We start from the raw sequence: 26,048 nt of genomic DNA, 5'->3' as shown, positions 1-26,048 counted from the left end.
TCCCATTACCTGATGTTTTCCTACCTCCTCTCCTGCTGTAAGGGCACAGCACTGGTAGGAGGAAAGGAAGAAACGGCATAAACATATACATTCAAGATGATGACTTATTAAGGGATTTGGCTCATGGTGCCTTTTTCACTCTCCTCCAGTGGTCATTTTAACTTCAAAATGACTACTCTCTTCCTTGAGAGGTGACAGTACATCTCAGCAGAATTATTTAACTTACTCAAGTAATAACTTCTTTATGCTTCTTTTCAATTTCCATGTCCAGTTTTTAGATTATCAACTGTAATTGTGCTAGAAGCCCCTAATGATAGGAGTTAAAACATGAAGTCAAGTGACCATTGATCTATTGATTGTCTCTTTGTAGATATATATCCATTCATATATATGCAAATCAGATGGGCTGTTTTTAAGTGTGATTTATGATCATCATAGGAAAAATATTCTCAAATTCTTTTCCACAAGAATTCACACACATCATAGTGTATACACTATGTATGTCTAGTTTTCACCCATCATCATAAAATTGAGCCCCTTCACTCATTTTGCCCATCCCCAACCCCCTTCCTCTCTGGTAACCACCAAGTATCTAGGAGTTTGTTTTTGCTTTGCTTTGTCTTTTTTTTTAGATTCCACACAGAAGTTCAATTATAAGGTATCTTTCTCCTTCTGACTTATTTCACTTACCATCCATGTTGTCACCAATGGCAAGATATCGTTCTCTTTTATGGCTGGGTAGTATTCCATTACATAAATACCACATCTTCTTTGTTCTTCAATGGATAATCAATCAACGGATACTTAGGTTGTTGCCATATCTTGGCTATTATAAATAATGCTGCAATGGATACAGATGTGCATGTATCTTTTCAAATTCATGTTTTCATATTCTTCAGATAAATACCCAAAAGTGGAAAAGCTAGATCATTTGGTAGTTCTATTTTTAATTTTTTGAGGAATATCCATACTGGTTTCCATAGTGGCTGCCCCAATTCACATTTCCTCTAACAGTGCGAGAGTGTTCCCTTTTCTCAGCATCCTTGCCAACACTTATTATTTCTTGTCTTTTTGATGATAGCCACTTTAACAGGGTGAGATGATAGATCACTGTGGTTTTGATCTGCATTTCCCCAATGATTAGTGATGTTGACTGTCTTTACATGTGCATGTTGGCCATCTGCATGTCTTCTTTTAAAAATGTCTATTCAGATCCTCTGCCCAATTTTTAATTGGTTTGCTTGGGGTATTTGTTGTTGTTGTTGTTGAGTTGTGTGACTTCTTTATATATTTTGAATATTAACCCCTTATTGGATATATTATTTGCAAATATCTTCTTCCATTCAGTAGGCTGCCTTTTTGTTTTGTTGATGGTTTTCTTCACAGTGCAGAAGCTTTTAAGGTTGATGTAGTCCCAACTGTTTATTTTTGCTTTTGTTTCTCTTGCCTTTGGAATCAGATCCAAAACACATCACTAGGACCAGTGTCAAGGAGGTTACCATCCATGCATTCACCTAGGAGTTTTATGGCCTCAGGTTTTACATTCAAGTCTCTAAACCATTTTGAGTTAACTTTTGTGTCGGGTATAAGAAAGTAGTCTAGTTTTATTTTGTTCTATATGGCTGCCCAGTGTTCCCAACACCATTTATTGAAGACACTGTCCTTTCCCCATTGTATCTTCTTGGCTCCTTTGTTGTAAACGAATTGACTATATATGTGCAAGTTTACTTCTGGGCTCAACGAAAAAAAGCAAGCATTATAAAACTGCATTACAACAAATAGAAATTGTTAAACAATTCAACTGTCTCTCCATTTACACTCTGCTTGCTTGACAGGGACTGATGTTATCATTTTTCTGCTGGTACAGCCCTTCCAGGTTCATCCTGTTGGGAGAAGGAGACTCCTTGGGCTTTGGTGTGACTATCTTCATTGTCTTTTCTTGGGGCCACCCTTGTTTGACTTCCATTGTTGCCAGATGAAAGCTGCCTCTGTGGGAGAGTTGAGGACTTGGAGGGCCAGACCAGCAGGCTGCTCCCTCACCTCACCACCTAGTGCCCTCATTCCCACCCCTCCTCCTCTCAGTGCGGAGCCTGATGTCCACTGGCTGCCCCGCTGTGCAACGGAGGGAACAGGGTGACTTAGAACAAGCCCCACTCCATGCAGGGTCCCCACATTTACTCCTAGTACGGGCTATCACAGCAGAGGGACCTTGGAATTCTGGGATTTAGTTTATTTTCTGGCTCATTTGTATGCCTTGCTGGGGGAAGTGCATTTCTTTTAAACTATAGAAAGACAACAATCTTACATTGGCCACAGATAAATCTAGATAGGCCGATAAGCAGTTTGCCTGGGATTGATGTCCTTACCACACTAAAAGTGACAGATACGCTGAATGATTGCCAGCACAATCCCCAAAATCCCTGAATAGAGTCCCCAGACTCAGGAAATACCGATGTCCCTTTCAGCAGTTAGGAATTTTATTCTGCTCTCTCTGACTATATTAAATTAGGAACCAGTGTAATAAATGGTTATGACTTTGCCAGAAAATATTCAAGTATAAGGCAACAGTTTCCAAATTCCCTGCAGAGACTGGACACAAAGGAACACTGGCAGCCAAGCCTGTTATTAAGAAGGTCACAAGATGCCATCTGTTACTGTGTGCACTTTACTGTTGAAGCATAACATCTACTAGGAGGGGGTGCAATAGAAAGTGCCGGTGAACTTAAAAGATAGCACTCTACTGGGCACTACAGTGACTTTAGTGGGCTTGCGTGAACAAACTGTGCTATTTGCCTACGGGATGCATGGGGTTGGTTATATGGGGAGAAGATGGGAAGACGGCAAAGCACTGTTTTCAGGTCTGTTCTTGGTTATGACTCCAATGTAATTTGGGATGATACTGGCTGGTTTTCCTAATCTTTTTTTTTTTTTGTGCCTGTTTTTAGTCATTATAAAATATGATAATAGCATTCTTTATCTGTAATTATGAAAGTGCCTTATTTTTTTAGTCACAACTTGAAAAAAATTTTTAATCACTAGAGAAGTTGAGGGAATAGCACAAGCAATATTTACTACTTTCGCCTATATTCATCAATTGTTAACATTTTGCCCCTTTTGTTAACATGGAACTTTGTCTCTTTTTTATTTATTTTATTTTATTTTTTTTTAAATGTTTTATTTATTTCCAGGAGAGAGAGAGAGACAGCGTGAGCAGGGGAGGGTCAGAGAGAGAGGGAGTGACAGACTCTGAAACAGGCTCCAGGCTCTGAGCTGGCAGTCAGCACAGAGCCCGACGCGGGGCTCGAACCCACGAACTGCGAGATCATGGCCTAAGCGAAAGTCGGACGCTTAACCGACTAAGCCACCCAGGCGCCCCATTTTGTCTCTTTTTTAAATGTTTATTTTTTTTTGAGGCAGAGAGCATGAGTGGGGGAGGGGCAGAGAGAGAGGGAGAGAGAGAATCCCAAGCAGGGTCCAGACTGTCAGCACAGAGCCCAACTTGGGGCTTGATCCCAGGGCTGAGAGAGCATGACCGAAACCAATACCAAGAGTTGACGCTTAACCAACTGAGCCACCCAGTGCGCCCTCTGTCTCTTTATACCAATACTTGATATATACATTCTATGCTGAACTTTTGAGAATGAATTACAGATATTGTAATAGTATATCCTTAAATACTCCAGTACTTACCTGAGTAAGAATGTCCTCTTACATAACCATAATACTATTATCATACTCAAGAAACTTAATATTGATAGAATATTTTTCACTGAATATACAGACCATTACATGCCTTATTATTTTTTTAATTTTTAAAAATGTTTGTTTACCTTTAAGAGGGAGAGACAGTGCAAGCGGGGGAGGGGCAGAAAGAGAGGGAGACAGAGACTCCAAAGCAGGCTTCAGGCTCTGAGCTATCAGCACAGAGCCTGATGGGGGGCTTGAACCCACAAACCATGAGGTCATGACCTGAGCCAAAGTAGGATGCTTAACCAACTGAGCCACTCAGGTGCCCTCTTATACTTGCTTTCTTGATAACATGCTTTAAAAAACCAAATACCTATAGTATCACATTAGTATTGGCACAACATTTAAGGACCCAATATGTAAAGATAGAATTTGTTGGCGGTTACTAACATTGTTAGTGTCATCCACAAAATTGCTCAGTTTGTTTACCATTCTAAGATTAGGAAGGGGAAGCAGGGAGGTGGATACACACTAGCAGATTAGGGTAACATTAAATGTCCTTAATTAAAAGGCCAGCTGAAACCACCAAGGTCAAGTGGCACTGTGGACTCTACTTTGTTAACTGTGAACTCACAAAGAAAAAAATTCACTAGCTAACCATACTCTAACATACGTGGGCTTGCTGATGTTCCTCTCCACAAACAGGCTAAAGAAAATGAAAGACATTTCTGAAAATGTCAAAAAAATGCTCTGAAAAATGACCAAGTTTGGGTAAAAGATGGACATATAGAATAAGTCCCTCATGCATAGTCTAGCACAAATTCTAATGCCTGTTTTTTTCCCATAATCCATCAAATACCTCAAAAATACATTCTATAAAACTTTAATATTATTGAATCATATCATTTACTAATTACTGATTATCTCATATAATTCTTGAAAGGCAAGGTGACATAAAAAGCCTTATTTTTTTAAAGCCTCTGGCAGGCCTGCAGGATTTATAAAAGTCTTGCAGAGCTTTGAAAGGCTACTGATTCACAGCTAATGGAATAATCAGAACTAATTGTGCAGGATAAACTTTTTATCCACCTGCTTTTACTGTAGCTGTGAAAATTCAGGTTTTCCTTGAATTCAACTAAATAAATTGTTGAACTCTGTATTTGACTTTAGCTTAACATATCTTGTTTTTAAAAGTTTATCAGCATAAAATTGTACAAATAGCAATGAGCATTTGACAAAAACTATTCCTCTCCCTTGACTCATTCCTAATAAAGAGACCCCATCATATTTTGCCAAGAAAGGCCCCTTTTTATTTATTTTTAATCAAATTAAAATTTTTCTCTTATTTTTTAAATCAAAGTATACCAGAGAATGCAACATGACTAGTCATTAAGGAAATGTAAATTAAAGCCAGTGAGATACCACTTCACATCCATGAGAATGGCTATCATCACAAAGACAGACAATAACAAATGTTGGAGAGGATGTGGAGAAACTAGAATCTTCATTCATTGCTAATGAGGATGTAAAATAGTACAGCCACTGTGGAAAACACTTTGACAATAAACGTAAACTTTCCATAGGATCTAACAATTCCACATATAAGCATATACCCAAGGGAAATGAGTACATATGTCTATACAAAGACTTGCACCTGAATGTTCATGCAACATTATCCATAATAGCCAAAATTGGAGACAAGCCTTATGTCTATCATGGTGAATGGACAACAAAATTTGGTATATTCTTACAATGGAATACTGCTCATCAGTAAGAAGGAACAAAATACCAAAAAGCTGAAATGTGGTTGAACCTCAAAAATATTATGCTAAGTCAAAGAAGGCAGAGATAAAAATCAAAAAACAAAAACAAAACCCTGGTAGATGATTCCCATTTATGTGTGATGTCCAATAAAAGTAAATCTATAGAGAAAGTAGGTTAGTGGCTTTCTGGGGCTGAGGATGGGAAAGAAGATTAGCCATAAATGGGCATGAGAGATCTTACTGGGATAATGAACAGGCTCTAATACTAGTTTATGGTGTTATGATGGTTGTATATATATCAGTAAATTTACTTGAAGTCCCTGAACTATATACTTAAAGTGGGTCAATTTTATGATATATACATTATATCTCAATAAAATTGTTAAAAAATATACCAGGGCTTCTTCAGGCCTTGAGAAAAATGGCCTTACCATTTCAGCACAGCCTTGGTTCACTCTGATTCTAAAAGTATAAGCTGTGCATTGTAGAATGTTCCACATATAAAATGTTTACCTCAACTTCTGGCTTCTGGTTCTGCTTGTAAGGACCTTGGAAGATGCCTCTCCATTCTAGCAACAGGTAAAAAGCTGAACAAAATTGAAAAGTAACAACTCTTCTTGGACTCCTAAGATAGGTGAGGACACAGGGCAAACTGCTGGCCCCAAGAGTAGAGAGACAGAGAAGTGAATACAGGTAGTGGCAGCTTACCAGAGCAGAGACTCACAAGCAGAAACCACCACAGGAACCAGTAACAGGGGCTCAATATCCAGACTCTAATTGATAACTCACTGGCGGCTCAGTGCAGGAAAGTCTGGGAGTTAAAAACTCAAGGGGAACCCAGACACAGGAATGCCCCCACAGTATCATGAGATTTACCTTCAGGAATCTGGCCAGGTTACCGCAGCAAATCCCAGAGAAAAATTCCCTGTGCTTCTAGCGGGGAGAGTACCATTTTGAAGTACTCCAGAGTCCTACGTTCTTAACAAGGTCTGCCCTCAGGAGAAACTACTTTGCCAAAGCCTAATCTACTGAGGTATTATTATCATAGCCTAACTGAACCGGGGGAAAGGAAAAACCATACTCTAGCTTACCTTAGCCTTCCATGAAGGAAAAGATAAATACTCAACTCCAGTCCACTCTGGTCATCCTATTCCACCTAACAGGGAAGGAAGAAAACTTCAAGAATGGTTGTGAAGTTCACTGTCCAGAGCATAGGCTCACTGAACGACTGAGACCTAATTATAGGACTGTAGAATGCTTCCTCTCCCCCCATGGCCCACCACTTCATTATTAAGGGCCTATTTACAGCAATTCTTTTCCTTGGTACATCATGTCCACCTTTCAAGAAATAGTTGCAAGGCATACTAAAAGGCAAAAACACAACTTGAAGAGAGAGAGTAAGCATCAGAACCAGACATGGCAGGATTTGGTATTATCAGACCAGGAACTTAAGGCAGCTACGATTAATATTCTAAGGGCTTTAATGGATAAAGTAGATAGAATACAAGAACAGATGGGCAAGGTAAGCAGAGAGATGGAAATCCTAAAAAAGAACCAAAAAATAAATCTGAGAGATCAAAAACACTGTAAAGCAAATGAAAAATGAAGAATAACATCTTTTTCATTAATGTTATTAAGAAAATCATAAGGTAGAGAAAATACATTTATAATACTACATTGTAAAAAGTCCATAAATGGGTGGGCCTTTGCAGTCCTAACACATGCTGTTAAAGGGTCAACTGTATGCATATTTATTTATGCTTAAAAATAAGAGAAATGAATGACAGCAATGCTATAAGGGATGGGGAGAGGAACTGGGACTATTTTGTTATTATACGGCACTTGCACTACTCATATAACGTGTGGTATAATGTTACTTAAAAATGCACTTGGATTAGTTGTAACTGTATACTGCAAACCCTTAGGGCAACCATTTAAAAAGTAAAAAAAAAAAAAAAAAAAAAAAAAAAAAAGAGAGAGAGTGGGAAAGAGAGAGCAGTATAGTTAAAATGCTAAGAAAGGAGAGAAAATGAAATCACATAAAATGCTCAATTAAAACTCACAAAAGGCAGAGAAAGAGTAGAAGACAAATTGAGGAACAAGAAACAAGGGCAACAAATGGAAAACAGTAACAAATACGGTAGATGTTAATCCAGCCATAGCAATAATCACCCAGGTGCCTTAACACTACCCGACAATACTTACAATACTTACTTACAATAAAGCCACAGTAATTAAGACAATGTGATATTGGTGAAAGAACAGACATATAGATCAGTGGAACAGAGCCCAGAAATAGACCCACATGAGTGCAGGCAACCTATCTTTGACAGAGAAACAAAGGCAGTGCAATGGAGAAAAGATCGTCTTTTCAACAAATTTTGTTAGAACAACTGGACATCTGCATGGAAAAAAAAAAAAAGAAAAGAAAATCTAGACATATGCTTTACACTCTCACAAAAATTAGCTCAAGATGGATCGTAGAGTAAAATGCAGAAGTGTAAAGTATATTCTAAAACTCCTAGAATATAGCATAGGGGAAAAACCTAGATGACCATGGTATGGCAATGACTTTTTAGATATAATGTCAAAAGCACGATCCATGAAAGAAATAATAGATAAGCTGGACTTTATTAAAATTAAATTTTTCTGCTCTGCAAAAGACAAGAGAATGAGAAGCCACAGATAGGGAGAAAATATTTGCAAAGATTCTTTTGATAAGGAATTGTTATTCTAAATATATAAAGACCTCTTAAAACTCAACAAGAAGCAAAGAAACAAACAAAAACTGACTAAAAAATGAGCCAAAGACTTTAACAAACACCTCACTAGGAAGATATAAATATGGCAAATAATCATATGAAAAGATGATCCGCCTCATATGTCATCAGGGAAATGCAAATTAGAAAACAACAATGAAACATCATTACATACATATGAGAATGGCCCAAACTTGGAACACTGACACCATCAGATGCCAGCTGGTGAGGATGTAGATCAAACAGGAACTCTTGCGCCTTGCTGATGAGAATGCAAAATGGTGCAGCCACTTTGAAAACCAGTTTGGTGGTTTCTTAGGAAACTAAACATGCTCTTACCATGTAATCTAGCAATTGTGGTCCTTGGGATTTGTCCAAAGAAGTTGAAGACTTAGATCCACACAAATACTTACACATAGATATTTATAGCAGCTTTATAATTGTCAAAACTGGTAAGCAACTAAGATGCTCCTTAGTAAGTCGATGGATAAATGGACTGTGGTACATCTAGGCAACGCGATATTATTCAGCACTAGAACGAAATGAACTATCGTGGAAGATGTGGAGGAAGCTTAAACGCTTATTACAAAGTGAAAGAAGCCAATCTGAAAAGGCTACAGACTTTATGATTCCAGCTACCTGACATTATGGAAAAGGCAAAACAATGGATACGGTAAAAAGATCAGAGGTTGCCAGGGGCCAGGAAGGAAGAGGAATGAATAAGCAGAGCACAAAGGAATTTTAGGTCAGTAAAAATACTCTGTATGATACTATAATGATGGACACGTGTCATTATGCATTTGTCCAAACCTATAGAATGTCCAACACCAAAAAGTGAACCTTAATGCAAACTGTGATTAGGATGTTACAAGTAGGTTCACTGACTGGAACAAATGTAACACTCTGGGGGTGGGGGGATGTTGATCATGAGAGGCTACGCATGGGGAGGGGAGCAGGAATATATGGGAACTCTACGTTTCTCTCAATTTTTCTGTGAACCTAAAACTGCTCTGAAAAATAAAATCTTTTTTAAAAAGAGCAGCATTTGAAAGGTTAACTAGTTTTAGATGGGAAAGGGAACATAGATAATTATTTTTTGCTGAATTAAAATTTAAGAAAATTAACAAAGACTGAAACAGTCCCCACTTTAGGCTTACTGAAGGACAACCTCATAGAGAAAGACAAAGTGCACGTAAAACTGAATTATTTTGATAACATTTTTAAAATTATAGATGTATCATTTCAGTGTCCCCTTAGCTATTATAAGTCTGGTTTTAGTTTTAAAATAAAATTGAAATGTGTACCATAAAAAAATTTCCTCTACCCTCAAAAGTTCCAGAATATTTACTATGAATTAACTTTTAGTTACAGAGTTATTTTACCTGACTGACTCTTAACTTTTCCATTGGTTAAATTCTTTTTTAAAAATTTTTTTATTGTTTATTTACTTTTAAGAGGGAGAGAGACAGAGCTCTAGCAGGGGAGGGGCAGAGAGAGAGAGGGAAACAGAATCTGAAGCAGGCTCCAGGCTCCAAGCTGTCAGCACAGAGCCTGACGTAGGACTCAAACTCACAAACTGTGAGATCATACCTGAGCTGAAGTCAGATGCTTAACCGACTAAGCCACTGGTTAAATTCTAAAGGAAAGTAAGTAATGTGTGTACAATTCATTTCTATGGTATAAAGGGGAGTGTGAGAGATTTTATTCTAACACTGGTTTTAATCCTGATTTTCCCTCTTTATTTGCATGCAGGACTATTACCTCATATAACCAATTCTTTCAAAAATTCACAAGATATCAAGCACAGTGTGGTAAGTCCAGTATTTCTCAACAATCTTTAAATGGAACGTGCTTAAATAATTGTATCCTGCATATTTCATAAAGAATAAATGGGGAGAGGGTTGGAATTATTGTTTAAAATGGTTTATTCATCATTTATTTATGAGTGCTGATTATGTGTGTAGCTTTCTTTTAGGAGATGGGGATACACGATAAACAACCAAGATTACAAATTGGGAACTGATGATGTTGTGTCTTCTTCATAGTCACCAACTCTCCTCTTTCTCATGTGAGGCGATAACTATAGAGGTTATATTGACAGTTTAAAAACAAAAACAGCTTTTCTCTGATTTTAAACTTTCAAATAATACAGAGAAATAGAGACACAAGTAAAAATTATCTGAAATCCTTCCCCTCCCCACCAGCAATAATTGCCATTAACATTTTAGTGAACTTCCTCAGAAATACCTCTCTATATTTATGCATACATAAAGATGCACACACACACACACAGAATGCCTTGACGACATCCACTGCCCTCTGCAATCTGCTTTAATCACTAAATATTTTCATGGACATATTCTTTCAGTATTAGCAATAATATTTATCGTTTTAATGGATACGTAACGTTCCATTGACTGGATATATCACAAATACCCATACTGCTAGGCATTTAGGTTTTTCAAATTGGCAACTATTGTAAACAATGCAGTGATGAGTAAATTTAAATGTAAATTTTTTCAATTGTACAATTATCTCCTCAGGATACTTTCTCATAAGTAGAATTCTTGGATCAGGAGTTATGCTTATTTTAAGTCTTGGTATATGGCCAAATGCCTTCCAGAAAATTGGCCTCATGTACAAGCAGTTCTCAAGAGCACCTGTTTTCCTATATTTTCTCTAACACTGGCTTTAAAAAATAATTTTAGGGGCACCTGGGTTGCTCAGTTGGTTAAGTGTCTGACTCCGGCTCAGGTCATGATCTCACGATTCGTGGGTTCAAGCCTCGCATTGGGCTCTGTGCTGACATCTAGCTCAGAGCCTGGAGCCTGCTTCAGAGTCTGTGGCTCCCTCTCTCTGGCCCTCCCCTGCTCACGCTGTCTCTCTCTCTGAGAAATAAATAAAAAAACATTAAAAATTTTTTAAAAATAAAATAAAAAATATTTTTAATGTTTCCCAATTAGATAGATGAAGATATTTTATTTTCCTTTAAATTTTAATTTCTTTGATTATTAGTGAGTTTGAGCATCTTCTGCTTATTACTTATTCATAGTTTTTTTTGTGTGATTATAGTCAGTTTTCATAATTCAAGGTATGAAAACCTTGAGTTTTGCTTCCTTTTTTTTGTTAATGTTTTATTTATTTCTGAGAGAGAGAGAAACAGCGTGAGTAGGGGAGGGGCAGAAGAAGAGGGAGATACAGAATCTGAAAGAGCCTCCAGGTTCTGAGCTAGCTGTCAGCCCAGAGCCCGATGTGGGACTCAAACCCACGAACTGTGAGATCATGACCTGAGCCAAAGTTGGACGCTTAATGGACTGAGCCACCCAGGTGCCCCTTTAGTTATGTTTTCTAAAGTCCCTACTAACACTGAGGTAGTCATTACAGAACCATTGCTCCTAGGAGAAATGTAGGGCCAGGTTCCTGTCAGCCTCTGGTCACAACATTTCATCAGCTGTAAATTTGTGTTTATGTGTGTTTCTTATTTCATATATATTGTTGATTTGCTGACATTGAACTAACAGCCAACAGCTCTATAAATCACGCCTGAATGAAGTTTATCTAGCAAACGCATTTTCTCCATAAGGCACATCAAAGTCTTCTTGCACGTAGGAACATTACACAGCACTTCAGCCCTACACTGAGGGACCTTTTAAATAGTGAAACCAGGGGCGCCTGGGTGGCTTAGTCGGTTAAGCGTCCGACTTTCGCTTCGGTATGATCTCACGGTTCGTGGGTTCGAGCCCCGCGTCGGGCTCTGTGCTGACTGCCAGCTCAGAGCCTAGAGCCTATTTCAGAGTCTGTGTCTCCCTCTCTCTCTGACCCTCCCCTGCTCACGCTGTCTCTCTCTCTCTCTCCTAGAAATAAATAAAAATATTTAAAAAAAAATAAATAAAATAAATAGTGAAACCACTCACAAAATGCATAAATATGCAAAAAATCATGGCACTAAGTAGGCCACAAAAAGGACGCTTGTGTAAAGTATGAGAGATGAAACCAGAAGGCAAAGTGTCCTCTTGTTTGACCCTGACTGGAAATGTGTACATCAGGCAACTCAAATTGTTAACTGCTCTGTGCACGTCCTGGAATGCCTCAAAAGTCCTGCACATATTGGCTTTGGGGTTACAAATTCATTTTAATGAGTAGGAAAATTGGAAAATATGGAATCTATGAATAATGAAGATTGATTGTATTCATTTCCTTTGCCCATTTTTCTTTCTTTTTTTTTTTTTGCCCATTTTTCTATTAGGGTGTTTAGCTTTTTCTCATTGATTTGTATAAGCTATCTCCATATTAGGATAGTACTCTTTTGCCTATCCTATTTTATACATTTTCCCCCAAGTTTGTCCTTCTATTTTACTCTTAGCATCTATTACTACAGTGGGTTTTGACAGAAGTATCAAACTCCCTTCTGAATGAGGAAGCACATCATTGGAAAAGGAATTTTATTAAGTTTCTATCGTTGTGAAAGCGGTTGGTATTTATTTTTATATTTTTCACAGGCGCACCAAATTCTGTTTAGTGATTTTTCTCCAGCACCTCCAAATTATGAAAAATCACGTAAGTCCTGTCCTAAGCTACCACTTTATAGCATGTTTGGCCTTGATTTTAATTACAGTCTTCACTTGATATTCTCATCCCTTCCAGAGTCTGATGTCATTCAAGGCCTTTCGCATTTCTGCTTCTTTCCTCCTGTCATGCACCCCGTTCCTCTGTTGTTCCTCTCCTCACAGCAAGGATGGAAGGATGCAGAAATAAAGGGAGGGAGAAATCCCAGAGAGACATTTGCCAGCAGCAGCTCTGAAAAAACACTATGCATGTGAGAAGGTTGTGGTGGTGACAGACGTTGGTGGGGCTGGGAAGCTAGTATGTATGTGAGTGTTTGAAGCCATTGATTAAAAGTGATTTCAGAATATTAGTAAATTTCATCTATTCATATAGACTGGACACTCCATAGATGGACTCTACCGTAAGCACTTAACACAGTGCCTGTCTCTTTTACACCAGGTATGAGAACTAAAAAGCCAGCACCTAAGAATCTGATGATCTACAATCGACTAAAGAATGACTTTCTGAGGCGTGTAAGAATCTTTTCACTTGTCACCCAACAGTGGATCCCTGGAGTAGTGTCAGTGAGTGTGCACAGTGCGGCAGTGAGGGTGGTGGTGTGTGTGTGTTCAGAGTTGGTGTGAAGGTGATCCCAAATTTACAATCAAGTGACAAATAGAAAAGTACGCTACTCTGAGGAGCATTCTTTCTTAAAGCATCATGAACATTTTGTATAGATCTCTCCGGTTGTTATGGGAACAAGGCTCAAAGAGGTTTAGGTGGACTGGAAATTTCTCTGGTACTTGCCTAAATTTTCATCAGTGATATCAGTGATTTTCTGGATTCTGCCTCTTGAAAGAAAAAAAAAAAAAGCAATAGGTTCTCAGATTGTCCTTCCTTTCTGGAGACCGACCTGGGTGTCCAGAGTCCTCGGCCCATTCTTCTGCTTGTTCCACCACCCAATATCTCCTCTCTCTGCTCCCCCTGACATGGCCCTCCAGGGCAGGGGCTCTGTCTTTGCCGATCAGACTTTCTCAAAATCCCGTATTTTTAAAAAAAGTTTATTTATTTATTTTGGGAGTAGGAGAAAGAGAGAATCCCAAGCAGGCTCCTCACCATCAGCACAGAGCCCAACACGGGGCTTGAACTCACAAACTGTGAGATCATGGCCAGAGCTGAAGTCAAGATAAAGACACTTAACTGGCTGAGCCACCCTGACTCCCCTCAAAATCCAGTAATTTTTAACAAGATGTTAAAATGGAATTCTTTTTTTGTCTTAAAAGTTCTGGCAGAGACTCCTAAAGAATGTGTTGAAAAAAAGAACAAAAACAAGTTTCTACAAGCACTCCACTGACTTCAGCTCATTTTATATAAAAGTTACAACTGAATATTTTTGCTATCCCATTACTTTTGTTTATTAAGATTTATCTTTAAATTAACTTGATAAAGGGGCGCCTAGGTGGCTCAGTTGGTTGAGTGTTTGACTTCAGCTCAGGTCATGAACTCACGGTTTGTGGTTTGTAGCCCCACGTTGGGCTCTGTGCTGACAGCTCAGAGCCTGGAGCTGCTTCAGATTCTGCATCTCCCTTTCTCTCTGCACCTGCTCAAGCTCTGTGTCTTTCTGTCTCTCAAAAGTAAATAAATGTTAAAAAAATTTTTAAATAATAAAATAAATTGACTTGAAAAAAATCCTAGCCTCACCCTAAGAAATTATATTTGTGACATCACAGATTTGGTATTCTAGTTATTCTCTAGCATTAGAGAAAAATCCTGACTATTAAAATAAGAAATGTTATTCAGGTACCACCTAACATTATCACAAGAACCACCAGTTACATATATATACATATATATATATACATATATATATATGTATACACACACACACACACACACACATATATATATATATATATCACTTCGGAACATGCTAGTCTATGGGCACCATGTAGCTAATCTCACAAAATTATGGAACCAGGCTGGACAACCCACCTGGGTTCCTAGGTAACTAGTCTATTCAATGATCGTCTTCCAGAAATTGTGCACTTTTCTTGATCTTTCTGCTTTAGGCTTTGATAAGTTTCCTAGGGAGCATTGTAAGCACGAGAGGGCGGGGCTGGGGCAGGCTGGGGAGGGAGTTCTTTGGGGGCATCTGAAGCTGGGCAGTGGACTAAAAGATGTATTGTGCGGGTGGCCTGGGACCTCCCTTCACCATAGGGTTGCTGCAACCTTCTAGGAAGGGTAGATGATTTCCTGAAAGTGTATTTACTGCTAGCTAGGCCTCCTGGGGGTTGCTTGGGAGAATCATTAACTATTGCTAAATAAATCAGTCCCTCTTGCTGCGACGAGTTGGACTGGTGCCAAGCGATTCCACTGCCAGTAGCCGCAGCTGCTCTGGGGAACAGTTGCCTTTCTCTTTGAGATACTTCCCCGACCCCCTCCCCTAAACTGATTTTTCTATACTCACAGTAGCCTCCTTTAAGTCAACAATTCCTGACAAATTAGTGGCATTACATCCTCCCCTTGTTTTTACGGTACAACAACAGGCTAAAAGTACTCCCTGCCCCCAACCTCCCTGCTCCCAAAATGAACATGGAGTACTTGTTTGGGAAACTTTGGGCTTGAAGTTCTGACCAAAAAGTATAAATCATGACCTTTCATTTATTAGACTTGGCAAAAATCTTAAATTTTTTTTAGAGGTGCTATATTTTGGGGGAGAACAAGCATTGAAAGGTAAAATGTATAAATTCCTGCATCAGCAACAAGTAGGGATTGAATGAAATCTTCAGCAACACATAAGGATTGGAAGAAAGGTTTAACCATCATTAATAATAGTCTCACTTTTTAAAGTATTTCCTGGTGTCTAATGCCTTGATAACCATCTTCTTAATATTGCTATTTGTGGGTCCTATCTTCAAGGAACTCACGCTGTAAAATTGTAAAGTAGAGAAATTCACACCCAGGAATGTCCAGACTAAAGGAACTGTCGGGGAGGCAGGGGAAAGAATCTTACCACTCAGGGATGATTCAGCGAGGGGCAGGAGAGAAGCAGTGATGGTTGTGATTTGAGTTCCTGCGTTGTTTCTCTCGCTCGCTTATGGATTGGCCTTCCTAACAGAGACACGATGTATGTAATAGGTTAACGGAGGGGAAGAAAATGCATCAACAACCGGCTCTCTGCCCCCGGTGCATTTACTTCCATTTACCCAGACCGTACTCCTGCTCTGGAATGAGGTCTTGGTAACTTCACTCCCAGTTCGGTGCAGAAAGTAACCTCAGCGGATGGGCAAGTACTAACAACCAGGCCACTTTTCCCCAGTTTCAGAACCGGGGTAATTCTACCAGCAAGATTGGCTCGTCTGAAGACTCAGAAAGTGATCAGTACTCCGTTTACACTCTGGGAGGATCGTTGTCGTCACTTAACTGAGTCAGAAAACCCAGTCCCAGAGCTGGAGGCCTGCAGCTTCCTTTAGTTATCGCCTACTTTGAGGTAAGAGTGGGCCCGGTAATATCTAGACCTTGACCTTAACCAATTGGCTTTTTCAGACACTTCCTTGGGCTTCAAACACCTTCCATCCCTCGATTTCTTTTTTCTCTATTAAACTGGAAGCGGGAACAAAAGTTATCGTTATAATCACTACGTAAAATCATTTTTTAAAAGTAAATACCTGGAGCCACGCTTCTCTGCAAGAACCACAGAAATGGTGCTGTGGCCCCGACAGCTGTGGACTCCAGCATCAAGGAGCCCGGTCCCTTCTATCTGGAGTCCCGGGCGGGGAGGGCCCAGGGTCTTGAGAAAGGCTTTTTTGTATTCAAAGCAATAGCCCAGAAGAGCTGCAGCCTTGCACGGCCAGGCTTTCCTCCTCGCGGGGCGCCGCGGGGAAGCAAACGCGCCCGGGCCTTCGGGCAGGCGGCGGGGATTCCGGGGACACCCGCGCGTAGCTGGGGGCGGGGAGAGCCGCGGCTTTTCCAGCCCAAGCTCTCCCGGGAGGAGCCTCTCGGCCTCGCGGCCCCGCCCACGCCCCGCCCACGCCCCGCCCACGCCCGCGCCCACGCCCCGCCCCTCTGCCCGCGGCGGGCTTCCTCTCTCCCTCCCCCTGCCCCGCCTCCCGCCACGCTCCTCCCTCTCGCGGCCCCGCACGTCCCGTCCGCCTCCCGCCCTCCCGGGCGGAGCGCGCTGGAGGCGGGGCCCCGGCGCGGCTGGCGTGGCGGCGGCGCGAAGTCCCCAGGCGCGGGAAGGAGCCAGACGCGGTCCCGGGCAGCAAAGGTCCCCAACGGCTGGTGTCCTTTGAGGGCAGGCGGAGCCGTGAGGTTACGAAAGTAGCTACTTCCCACCTCTTCTGCCCACCCCCCGCCCGGCTCTCTGCCCCCGGTGCATTTACTTCCATTTACCCAGACCGTCCTCCTGATTTCTGTTGAATAGAAAAGGCAGTTCATTAAAAGTCACACCACCACCCCTACCTCCCCCCACCCCTCAACTCCTGGTGGTTATTTTTGTTCTTTAACCCAGGTTAGGCTAAATACATTCCCGGGAAGCCATCTGGTCTGGTTCCCGGGATCCCTTCGTATGGTTTCCATTAAGCTCGCCAAACCGTGCATTGAAAATGCAGCCTTGGAGCCACTCAGGAACCTCCAGAATTGTTGCCTTTGCCAGCCTCGTTTAGAGAATCTCAGGCAGAGGGAGGTAAAGGCCTCTGTTTAAGCTCTGAGTCAGGGACCCAATGTTCTGGCCTTACGCTGTAATTAATATGCTTGACTACTCCCAAGAAAATACAACCCTCTATGTTAATTGGCTTCATTCATTCATTCATTCATTCATTCAGTATTTGTTTAGTAGATGCAGGGCATTGCTTATTAGAGTTCTGTTTTAATTCTAAAACTATGTCAACAGCTTTACAGATGAGTTTACAAAATACCCTGGCCTCAGAAATTCGGTTGGACAGCAACATTTGTGCGATTGGGTCTCCTTTGGTGTGTCCCATTTCTCTACCCCACCCCCAGACAAAAAAACAAATAATGGCCTGTGGGAATATATTCCCTGACACATGGATAGGGGTTTGTGGTCCAAGAAAAAAGGACACAGGCAGGTTCATAAAATCATAGTGTTATAACTGCCAAGTTCCTTAGAATTCTTCGCAAATAAGCCTGTCGGTTTATTGAGGAGACCCCTGACGTATAGAGAAGGTCACTCGGCTGTCAGTACCGTGGCCTAATTTGGGGAGGAGACAGAGCCATCAAGTGCCTTCTTATATACTGCAAAAAGGACTTTGATCAAACTCAGTTCAGTTGTAATACAGCCTGTCTCTCTGCTCTTGACTCCACAGTCCCTTCCTGGTCCTGCTCTGGGTCTTGCCTGGGGACAGGGTGGGAGAGTGTTTGGGCTCTTTCTTCCTTCCCCTAACCTACCTTCACTCCCTTTTTTCTCTTTTTCTTCCCTTTCCTTCCCCTAACCTACCTTCACTCCCTTTTTTCTCTTTTTCTTCCCTTCCTATCTTCTCCAGCCCCCCCAACCCCTGACCGTGAGATTTTATTTGGGTTTTTAAAATGAAACCAGGTGCTGCATAAAACAAAAGCAAAGTAATAACAAGGAAAGACTATCCAATGCCTAAGGAATGTGCTGAGTTTTATGACTCAGGCTGTCCTGGCAAAGAACTCCGACTTACATGGAGAGGTGGGTGGCACAGAGCACGGACCATACATGGCAGCCCTGGCCTCCCCAGATAGGCACGGTCAAGGCAGCCTGTGACTCATTTTCATAAAACCAGAGACTCTTGTTCCTTGTGGAATGAGACTTCCTGGAGGCTAGAGCCAAATGACCTTCAACTTTTCCCTACGAGTCCGGTTCAGCCTGATATAGCAGGGGCCACCTTGATGTTTGCAGGGGAAAGGAGCCTGGGCAGAAGGCCATCCCTGCGAAAGAAACAGGCTTGTGGACTTGGGCAAGGGTTTTGGTGCACTGAAGTGATGAGTAACATTCATGCTGCAAAGAGACATGAAAAATTAGCTCGTATTGTACTGGAGACAATGGCTTGTGCGCTCCAGGTGACAGGACTGCCCCAGCGCCTTGGAAGAGGAGAGTGTGGCGGAGGAGCTGGGATCCCAAGGGGTGTTTGTTCTGCGGTGGTGTGTGGTGAAGAGCACAGGAAAAGTGGGTCCCATTCGGGCGCCATTTCTGGGGGGCTATTGCTAATGCGATCGGGAGTCAGTAAGAGCAGGAGTGGGGGGCTGTCTATAAACACTGCAGAGACGCCCAGGCACACATGCTCACATTCTGAGAATTCTTTGCACATGAGCATAGGAATGGGGTGAGGTGTACATTTTTTCTGTTACTAAGAGACAGGCTGAGAGAGCTGAGAATGTCTCTCCCCTCAGAGATGGTGGGAGGCGTCTGAACCTGGGTGACAATGGTCTGTTTGGGCCCCCTTCCTGACACAGGCCTGGGTGGAACAGGACTGATAGTGTTCCTCTGGTTTCTGTGCACCTCAGAGGAGGCTGTCTGTCCCTTTTTGAATGAGAATGGATCTTGAAAGGCCTAAGTGAGATCTTTGCGCGGGGGGGCCCCTTGCCTTGGAATGGGCCCTTATTTTTCCTTTTCTTCTTTCTTTTTTTCTTTTCCTTTCCATGGAATACTGATTAAAAAGCTACGGTGACTATTCCATAATTTCAGGAAAAGCTCTGCTCAACTTGTTCATTAAAGTCTACTTACCTGGAAAAATAAAGTCTTTTAAGGACCATGACTTCATAAATATTTATAGTGTGAACAGGCGTCACTCCGGTCCTGTAGGAGAATGGGCTCATTCAGTTTTATTTATGATGTGATGCTCGGGTGAGTGACATCCGTCATCTGGGTCGGTCCTACACTCTGTTCCACTGAAGCATGTTTATGGAGTGATTATGCCTGCAAATATTTGCTATATTTAGTCCCTCTCCCCCCTAACCTCCTTCTTAGTCTTAAACTCCCCAGACTAGCAAAAAGCCAAACTTATGGTCTAGGGAAGATTTGAACCCTAATGACAAGGCACAGGAGCTTGACGAGTGGGGAGAGAATTCGAGGGGCAACAATGGCTGTTATTACAGCATTCCCACACTGCGGTGTGTTGTTGGGCCTCTGTCTAGCAGGTGAGAGCTCTCAGCTGGGCATTTGACAGGTGATGGGCACACGCCTGGGTGATGAACGCAGGTGGATACTGATGAACCTTTCCTTCCCGGGAGCTTTCTCTGGACAGGATCTCATAGCTCTCAAATCTGTCACAGTGCACCCTGGGGATCAGGGGCAGGGGACGGTGCGAGCTCTGTGGCCTCCGCTGGGTAAAGGTTTCTGTTGTAACCTGAGGCTGTCCCCTCCTGGCCATACCTCGCCCCTGGCTGGGGGGTGGCAGCTGCCCTTCATCAGCTGGGGAGGAGGGAGGACCACTTTGGCTTCTAATTTTACAGCTTCACATGCCCTGACCTAGGCACTCCAGGCTGGTCCCCGGCCTGCTCCCGGCCTCAGTGCTCGCCTGGGATCAGCTTGGCCACCTATTGTTTATCCTGGGAAGGGCCAGGTCTTGGCACAGAGGGCTGAACTGTTGCCAGCGTTTTATTTTTAGGGACAGGAAAATGTTTGCTTTTTGGCAGCTGCTGGTTTTTTTTTTGTTTTGTTTTTTGTTTTTTGTTTTTTTTTGCCATACACCGAGATGGCGCAAAAAAAGGGCAAGTGAGAGATTCCAAGCCTTAAATTCATGGCATGTGACATAGGCAATAGTACCATGACCCTCTCAACAGAAGCCTTTGTGGAGCCTCAGGCTGTCTGTTAGCAGGCGTCTTGTGCCGAGGGGGTGGTCCCACCTGCTCCGTCCTGGCTGCGAGAGGTCTCCAGTCCATAGACTCCACACACTGGACCTCTAGTAAGTCCCTTTGCAGTGTGTCAGCTGGTCTGCGATTTTGTAGTTCTTACCTCCGTTCATTTCCTTCTCTCCCAATTCATAACACAGTCCAACTTGGTAGACACAGGAAGAAAAACAATCAGCCTGCTAAATCTGATGCTTATCGCACCTCCACAGACCCACCGTCATCGTCATCATGATGCTTGGTGCAAAGCAGCCACCTACCATGGCAAGAAGTGCATTACTACCCTTGGAGAGCGCAATTCCAAGTTTTACTGGAATTATTATTTGTCCCAACATGGTCCCTCTTAACACATATTTTTCGAGGCCCTGTGATTCTAATGACTGACAATTCATCTAAAAGCATTTCGTAAACTATAATGACATTAGGCAAAGGTAAAATGGAATGGAAACGAAAAACTGGAAACCAACTCATAAATATAGAGAACAATGTGGTGGTTGTCAGAGGGGAGGAGGGAGAGAGGATGGGCGAAATAGGTGAAGGGATTCAGAGGTACAAACTTCCGATATAAAATAAGTCAGAGATGAAAAGTACAACATAGGGAATATCGTCAATAATACTGTAATAACATTATGTGGTGACAGATTGTGATTACACTTAATCTAGTGAGCACAGAGTAAGGTATAGAATTGCTGAATCACTATGCTGTTTACACCTGGAATGAATATACCACTGTATATCAATTATACTTCCATAATAAAATTTTTTAAAAAGTAAAGAAGTTGAATTGTGTTTTCTACCTCACTTTCTCCCCAACCTTTTCAAAAATTACTTTTGTTTCATTGCAGTATAGTTGACACACAATGTTATATCAGTTTCAGGTGTACAGAATGGTTTGACATATCTGTATGTTATGCAATGTTCACCACAAGCGTAGCTACCATCTGTCACCATACAGCACTATTGCAACATCCTTGACTGTATTCCCTTTCATGCCGGTGATTTATTCATTCCATAACCGGAAGCCTGTGCCTCCTCTCCCCTTCACACATTTTGCCCACCTTCCTCCTCCCCCTCCCACCACACACAAAGAAATCCCTTTTAATTACAAAAATAAAATACACATACATTCAGGGCATTTGGCTGGCTCAGTTGGTAGAGCATGCAATTCTTGATCTCGGGGTTGTGAGTTCAAGCCCCATGGTCGGTGGGAGTTTACTTTTAAAAAAATCAAAAACAAAAAAGCCCAGACATGAATATATTCTTCTTTGCCACTTGATTATCTTTCGTTTTGCTTCTTGCTGGAGTACATCGTCTGGTAGGTTTCTTTTGCTCTCTCTCTTTTCTCTGCTAGGAAGTGTCTGGATAATACATTTTTCTGAGGGCTTGTGTGTCTGAGGATATATTTTCATCTTTCTCTTGAGTGTTAGTTTGGCTTGTTATACAACTCTAAATTTTAGAGTTTACTTTTCCTGAACATTTCTAAGCTATTGTTCCATTATTTTCTTGAAGTGTCAATGGTTGATCTGAATTTCACTCCTTTGTAGGTAATTTATCTGCATCCTATTTTACCTTTTAGGATGTTTTTCACCTTGATGTTCTGGAATTGTAGTATAATATCTATGTGTCAGTTTATTTTTAAAGTTTATCCTCCTTGAGACTGATAGGCTCTCAATCTGAGGGTTCCCATCTTTCTTTAGTTCTAGGATGTGCGGCAATGAGGAAAAAAGCCAGAAAAGTTATAGTGATCTGTATACTGAAGTGCCAGGGAGCAGAGAAAAGGGACTAGGTAGCCTGAGTATTGGGAGGAATTTTAAGGGGTTCTCGAGAGAGAGAGAAGAATAAGATTTGAGGGGATTCATTATCAGTAAGGTGGGGAAAATGCCCTCAGAAGAGTTTTAAGATCTTTGGATGTATATTGAGTATATTCCCCTCTTTGGTGTTTTAGGAAGAGGCTAAGACTTGAATTGCTGTTTATTATATTTTTTTCTTTGGGAATTTTTTTCTGTGATCTGTTGCTGAGACTGAACCACAAGACTGCCTTGGATTAATTAGTTATAGATGCAATTATTATTATTATTATTATTATTAATTATTATTAAGAAGTATTTTCCATCACTCTTTCTCTTGTTCTTTTTCTCCTCTCAACTTCCCCTCCCGGTGCAGACTGCAGGTTCTTCTTTTACATAATGAAGAAATAGAATTACATGCTCTGAACTCCAGCCACTTCTCTATGACTCTCGTTCTCATCTTTCATTTACCTACCTTACCATTTTCTTTAATGGCTAATAGCTCATAAGATGCATAGACAAATAGTTGGTTCATTCATTCCTGTAATTTAATTAGTCACTAAATGAGCTGTCATGAGTAGACTATAGATTTGGACAGGGAAGTCGGCACATGACCAAGCTTATAGCAGGTGAGGATTCCTGGCTTAAGATCTGGCATGTGAAGCTTTGCCAACCTTCCCAGAAGCTACTGCTGTATACTGAGGAATGTCTTTCATAGATTGTCTCGGTCCACCCATTGGAGTTGATGCGTAGCAAGGGGGAGAGATTTGGGAAAGGCTCCACTTAACAACAGCATCTCTGAACAGACAAAGGCTAAAGATGGCAACAAAATTAATTATCCTTCAGGGCGCCTGGGTGGGTCAGTCAGTTAAGCACCTGACTCTTGGTTCCGGCTCAGGTCACGATCTCACAGTTTGTGAGTTTGAGGCCTGCATCGGGCTCCACACTGGCAGCAGGGAGCCTGCCTGGGATTCTCTCTCTCCCTCTCTCTCTGCCCCTTCTCTGCTCTGTCAAGACAAATATACTTACAAAGAATTTTAAAAATTAAATTATTCTTCCTGAAACCTAATCATTGAATCAGTTTTTATTTTTACCATGTGCACGTATTGCCCTTTAAACAGTACTAAAACGTGTTATTAAACTTTTAAAAGTATGAGGAATATAGGAATAATCATTGAGGATCCAAATTCCCTTAGGAGATTTGGATTGCATGAAGGCTATTTCTTCCACTCCTAAATATACACATTAAAGTGTTTGATATGAAGAGAGACAGTAAACATATGCAGCCTGTATAATTTGAATTACTCTCCAAATTCAATGGTAATTAGGGCTTGAGTAGCTACAGGCCTGATATCCATGACAAATACTGAGCTCCTAGTTGATAGATGCTGTTCTTCTCACTAGAATTTGAGCCATGCCTAAGTAGGAATGCAGTATATCATATTAACACCATTTTGATATGTAATGTGGATCTTTTGAGATGATTTTATACACAGTGATTGAACTTTGGTAGATGGATGCCTGATGGTCTTGGGAATGAACTTTCAAGTGCTGGAACTCTACAGAGGTCAAACTCTGCTGACCTCCCCCATTCTAGACTGAGGAATTTGTTCTGTGGATTTTCTAGGTCCACCCATTGGGGCTGATGTAGGACCTAGAGGAAAGAGATCTGGTTGTTTTTTTTTTTTTTTTTGTAAAAATTTTTTTTTTTACTGTTTATTTATTTATTTTGAGAGAAAGAGAGAGGAAGAGAGAGTCCCTAGCAGGCTCTGTGCTTGTAAACACAGAGTCTGATCCAGGGCTCATAATCGCAAACTGTGAGATCATGATCTAAGCCAAAAATCAAGAGTCAGATGTTCAACAGAGTGAGCCACTCAGACACCCCGAGGACATAGAGGAGAGACTTTTGGAAAAGGGAAACAAAGAGCTGATGTTCAACCAACAGTAGCATCTCTGAAGGCAGAAGATGTACTCAGAATTAAGGCCAGGAATCCTTTGAAAATGCAGGGCAGCCAGGTGAGACGGGTTCACTCAGACCCTGAAGGGGATCCCGTATCTCTCCCAGTTGCCGTGAGCATTTCTTCTTTTCTAGAATGCAAGGGTTCCTCTACTTTGTGTGTGACCAGTGCTCCATGCGTCTCCAGAGGCGGTGCATACTTTCCAAGTCCTAGATATCCCTGCCCTTCTGTGAAGAGTGTGATGACATGACATTTTTAAACCTATGTTTTACAAAAGAAAAGAACCATCCATTTACTTTATAACCTCATAATGCTGTACAGGATTTTTAAATTTTGGTCCATCTCTAATTGGTTGGGGCTCCGGACTCATTAGATGTCCTACATTGTCCTTCAGCTTCCGTCTAGACTTTCTGTTCAACAATGAATGCTGTATACGTTTGTATGTAAATACTCTCCTGGAATTTGGTGCCTAAGGAAAAATCCATTTTTAATGGGAGAGAACCTGAGAAATAACCACCCCTTGTTTTGAAAATGTAGGTTTTCATATAACAACATTTGTAAAAGCAGGCCCACCTCTTGAGAAACACATGACAAGCATCTAGCAGATGTCATTACTGCAAGGCATTCCCTCAAAACCCTTCAATTTTCACTTCTTCTGGATTTGCTGCTTTAATGGCAGAGCCCGGCATGGTGACACATACCCTCTGCTTCTCAAAGTGTGGTCTGCGAGGCTCTGCCAGATGGTCTCCTTCAGAATAAATGCTTTCAATATGATAGTGTTTATATTTGTGTTTCTGGCATGAATTAATAATTTTGTCATGATATTTAATAAAAAACAGATTATTTCTTTTCTATCTCATAAAATCCGGTACCTTTCTTTCCATTATGTCTGATGAGGGTGATTTTTTTTTTCCTGTTGGTGGGATGACAGCAAGCTGGGGCAGAAGAATTGAGCTGTAGCTCTTTTTCCCTAGCCGAAGCGCTGTGCAGCCTAGAAGGGGTTGAGATCCATCGCTCTCCACAAAGGTCGGGTTTGCACCACCTTAGAAAGGGACAGTTTAGTCAGGGCTCCAACATAAACAACTTCTTTTAAGCTTTTAGATTTACCCCCTAGGCCTAATATTCTGGAATTTGGTGACTAAGTCTGTGCTCTCTGGCCACAGCCATCATGGTTTTTTTTTTTTTTTTTTTTTTAAGAGACCTATCATATTCCCTTCTAAGCCTTCATCATTCCACACTGAAATCCTTATTTTATGGTTCTGGCCACAGTAGAGGGGATTGGGAGGGGGGTGACTTTCCATCTCTTGACCATCTTTTTTTGCGTTTCTTTAGACTCTTTTAGTTAGAAGAAGTGGTACTAAATTTTATTCATGCAGAGTCCATTTCCTGTAGATGTCTGTGGCTAACAGACCCTGGTCCAGGCAGACACAGCAATAACAGGCATGGTGTGAACACAGACTTCATGCACTTCAAAGGATGAGTTACATCAAAAGTGGTATGGAAAATTGGTTTGGAGTGTGGCTGGGGATTGTAATGGCAGTAGCTTATGCTTCTCTCTTTAAAGACATGTGAAGTAAAGAAAGGGAAAGGAGTAGATTTCCTTGGGAGAAAAGGCATCTTTTGGCAAGGGGTAGGCATGCATAATTTTTTTTCTTTCACTGCCAAACTTAATACACGAGCAGACTTTTCTCCTTGTCACCGGATCCTCACTGTCAATTC

The 26,048-nt window shown here is 41.3% G+C and overlaps 1 protein-coding gene across 1 annotated transcript in view; it reads left to right on the top strand.

Annotated features, from left to right (window-relative positions):
• CUNH4orf51 (chromosome unknown C4orf51 homolog) overlaps window positions 1-26,048 on the top strand; it is a 46,516-nt gene that overhangs the window by 15,121 nt on the left and 5,347 nt on the right. Inside the window, exons 4-7 of the mRNA XM_039254303.1 lie at window positions 9,962-10,020; window positions 12,709-12,766; window positions 13,214-13,287; window positions 16,074-16,244. Coding sequence (XP_039110234.1) covers window positions 9,962-10,020; window positions 12,709-12,766; window positions 13,214-13,287; window positions 16,074-16,181 — 299 coding nt within the window. The 3' untranslated portion in view covers window positions 16,182-16,244. The remainder of the gene's footprint in view (window positions 1-9,961; window positions 10,021-12,708; window positions 12,767-13,213; window positions 13,288-16,073; window positions 16,245-26,048) is intronic.

This window comes from Hyaena hyaena, unplaced genomic scaffold (assembly GCF_003009895.1).
Source record: "Hyaena hyaena isolate Hyena2069 unplaced genomic scaffold, ASM300989v1 scaffold_476, whole genome shotgun sequence".
In the NCBI taxonomy this organism is placed as follows: domain Eukaryota; kingdom Metazoa; phylum Chordata; class Mammalia; order Carnivora; family Hyaenidae; genus Hyaena; species Hyaena hyaena.
This window is presented reverse-complemented; position numbering and strand designations above follow the sequence as displayed.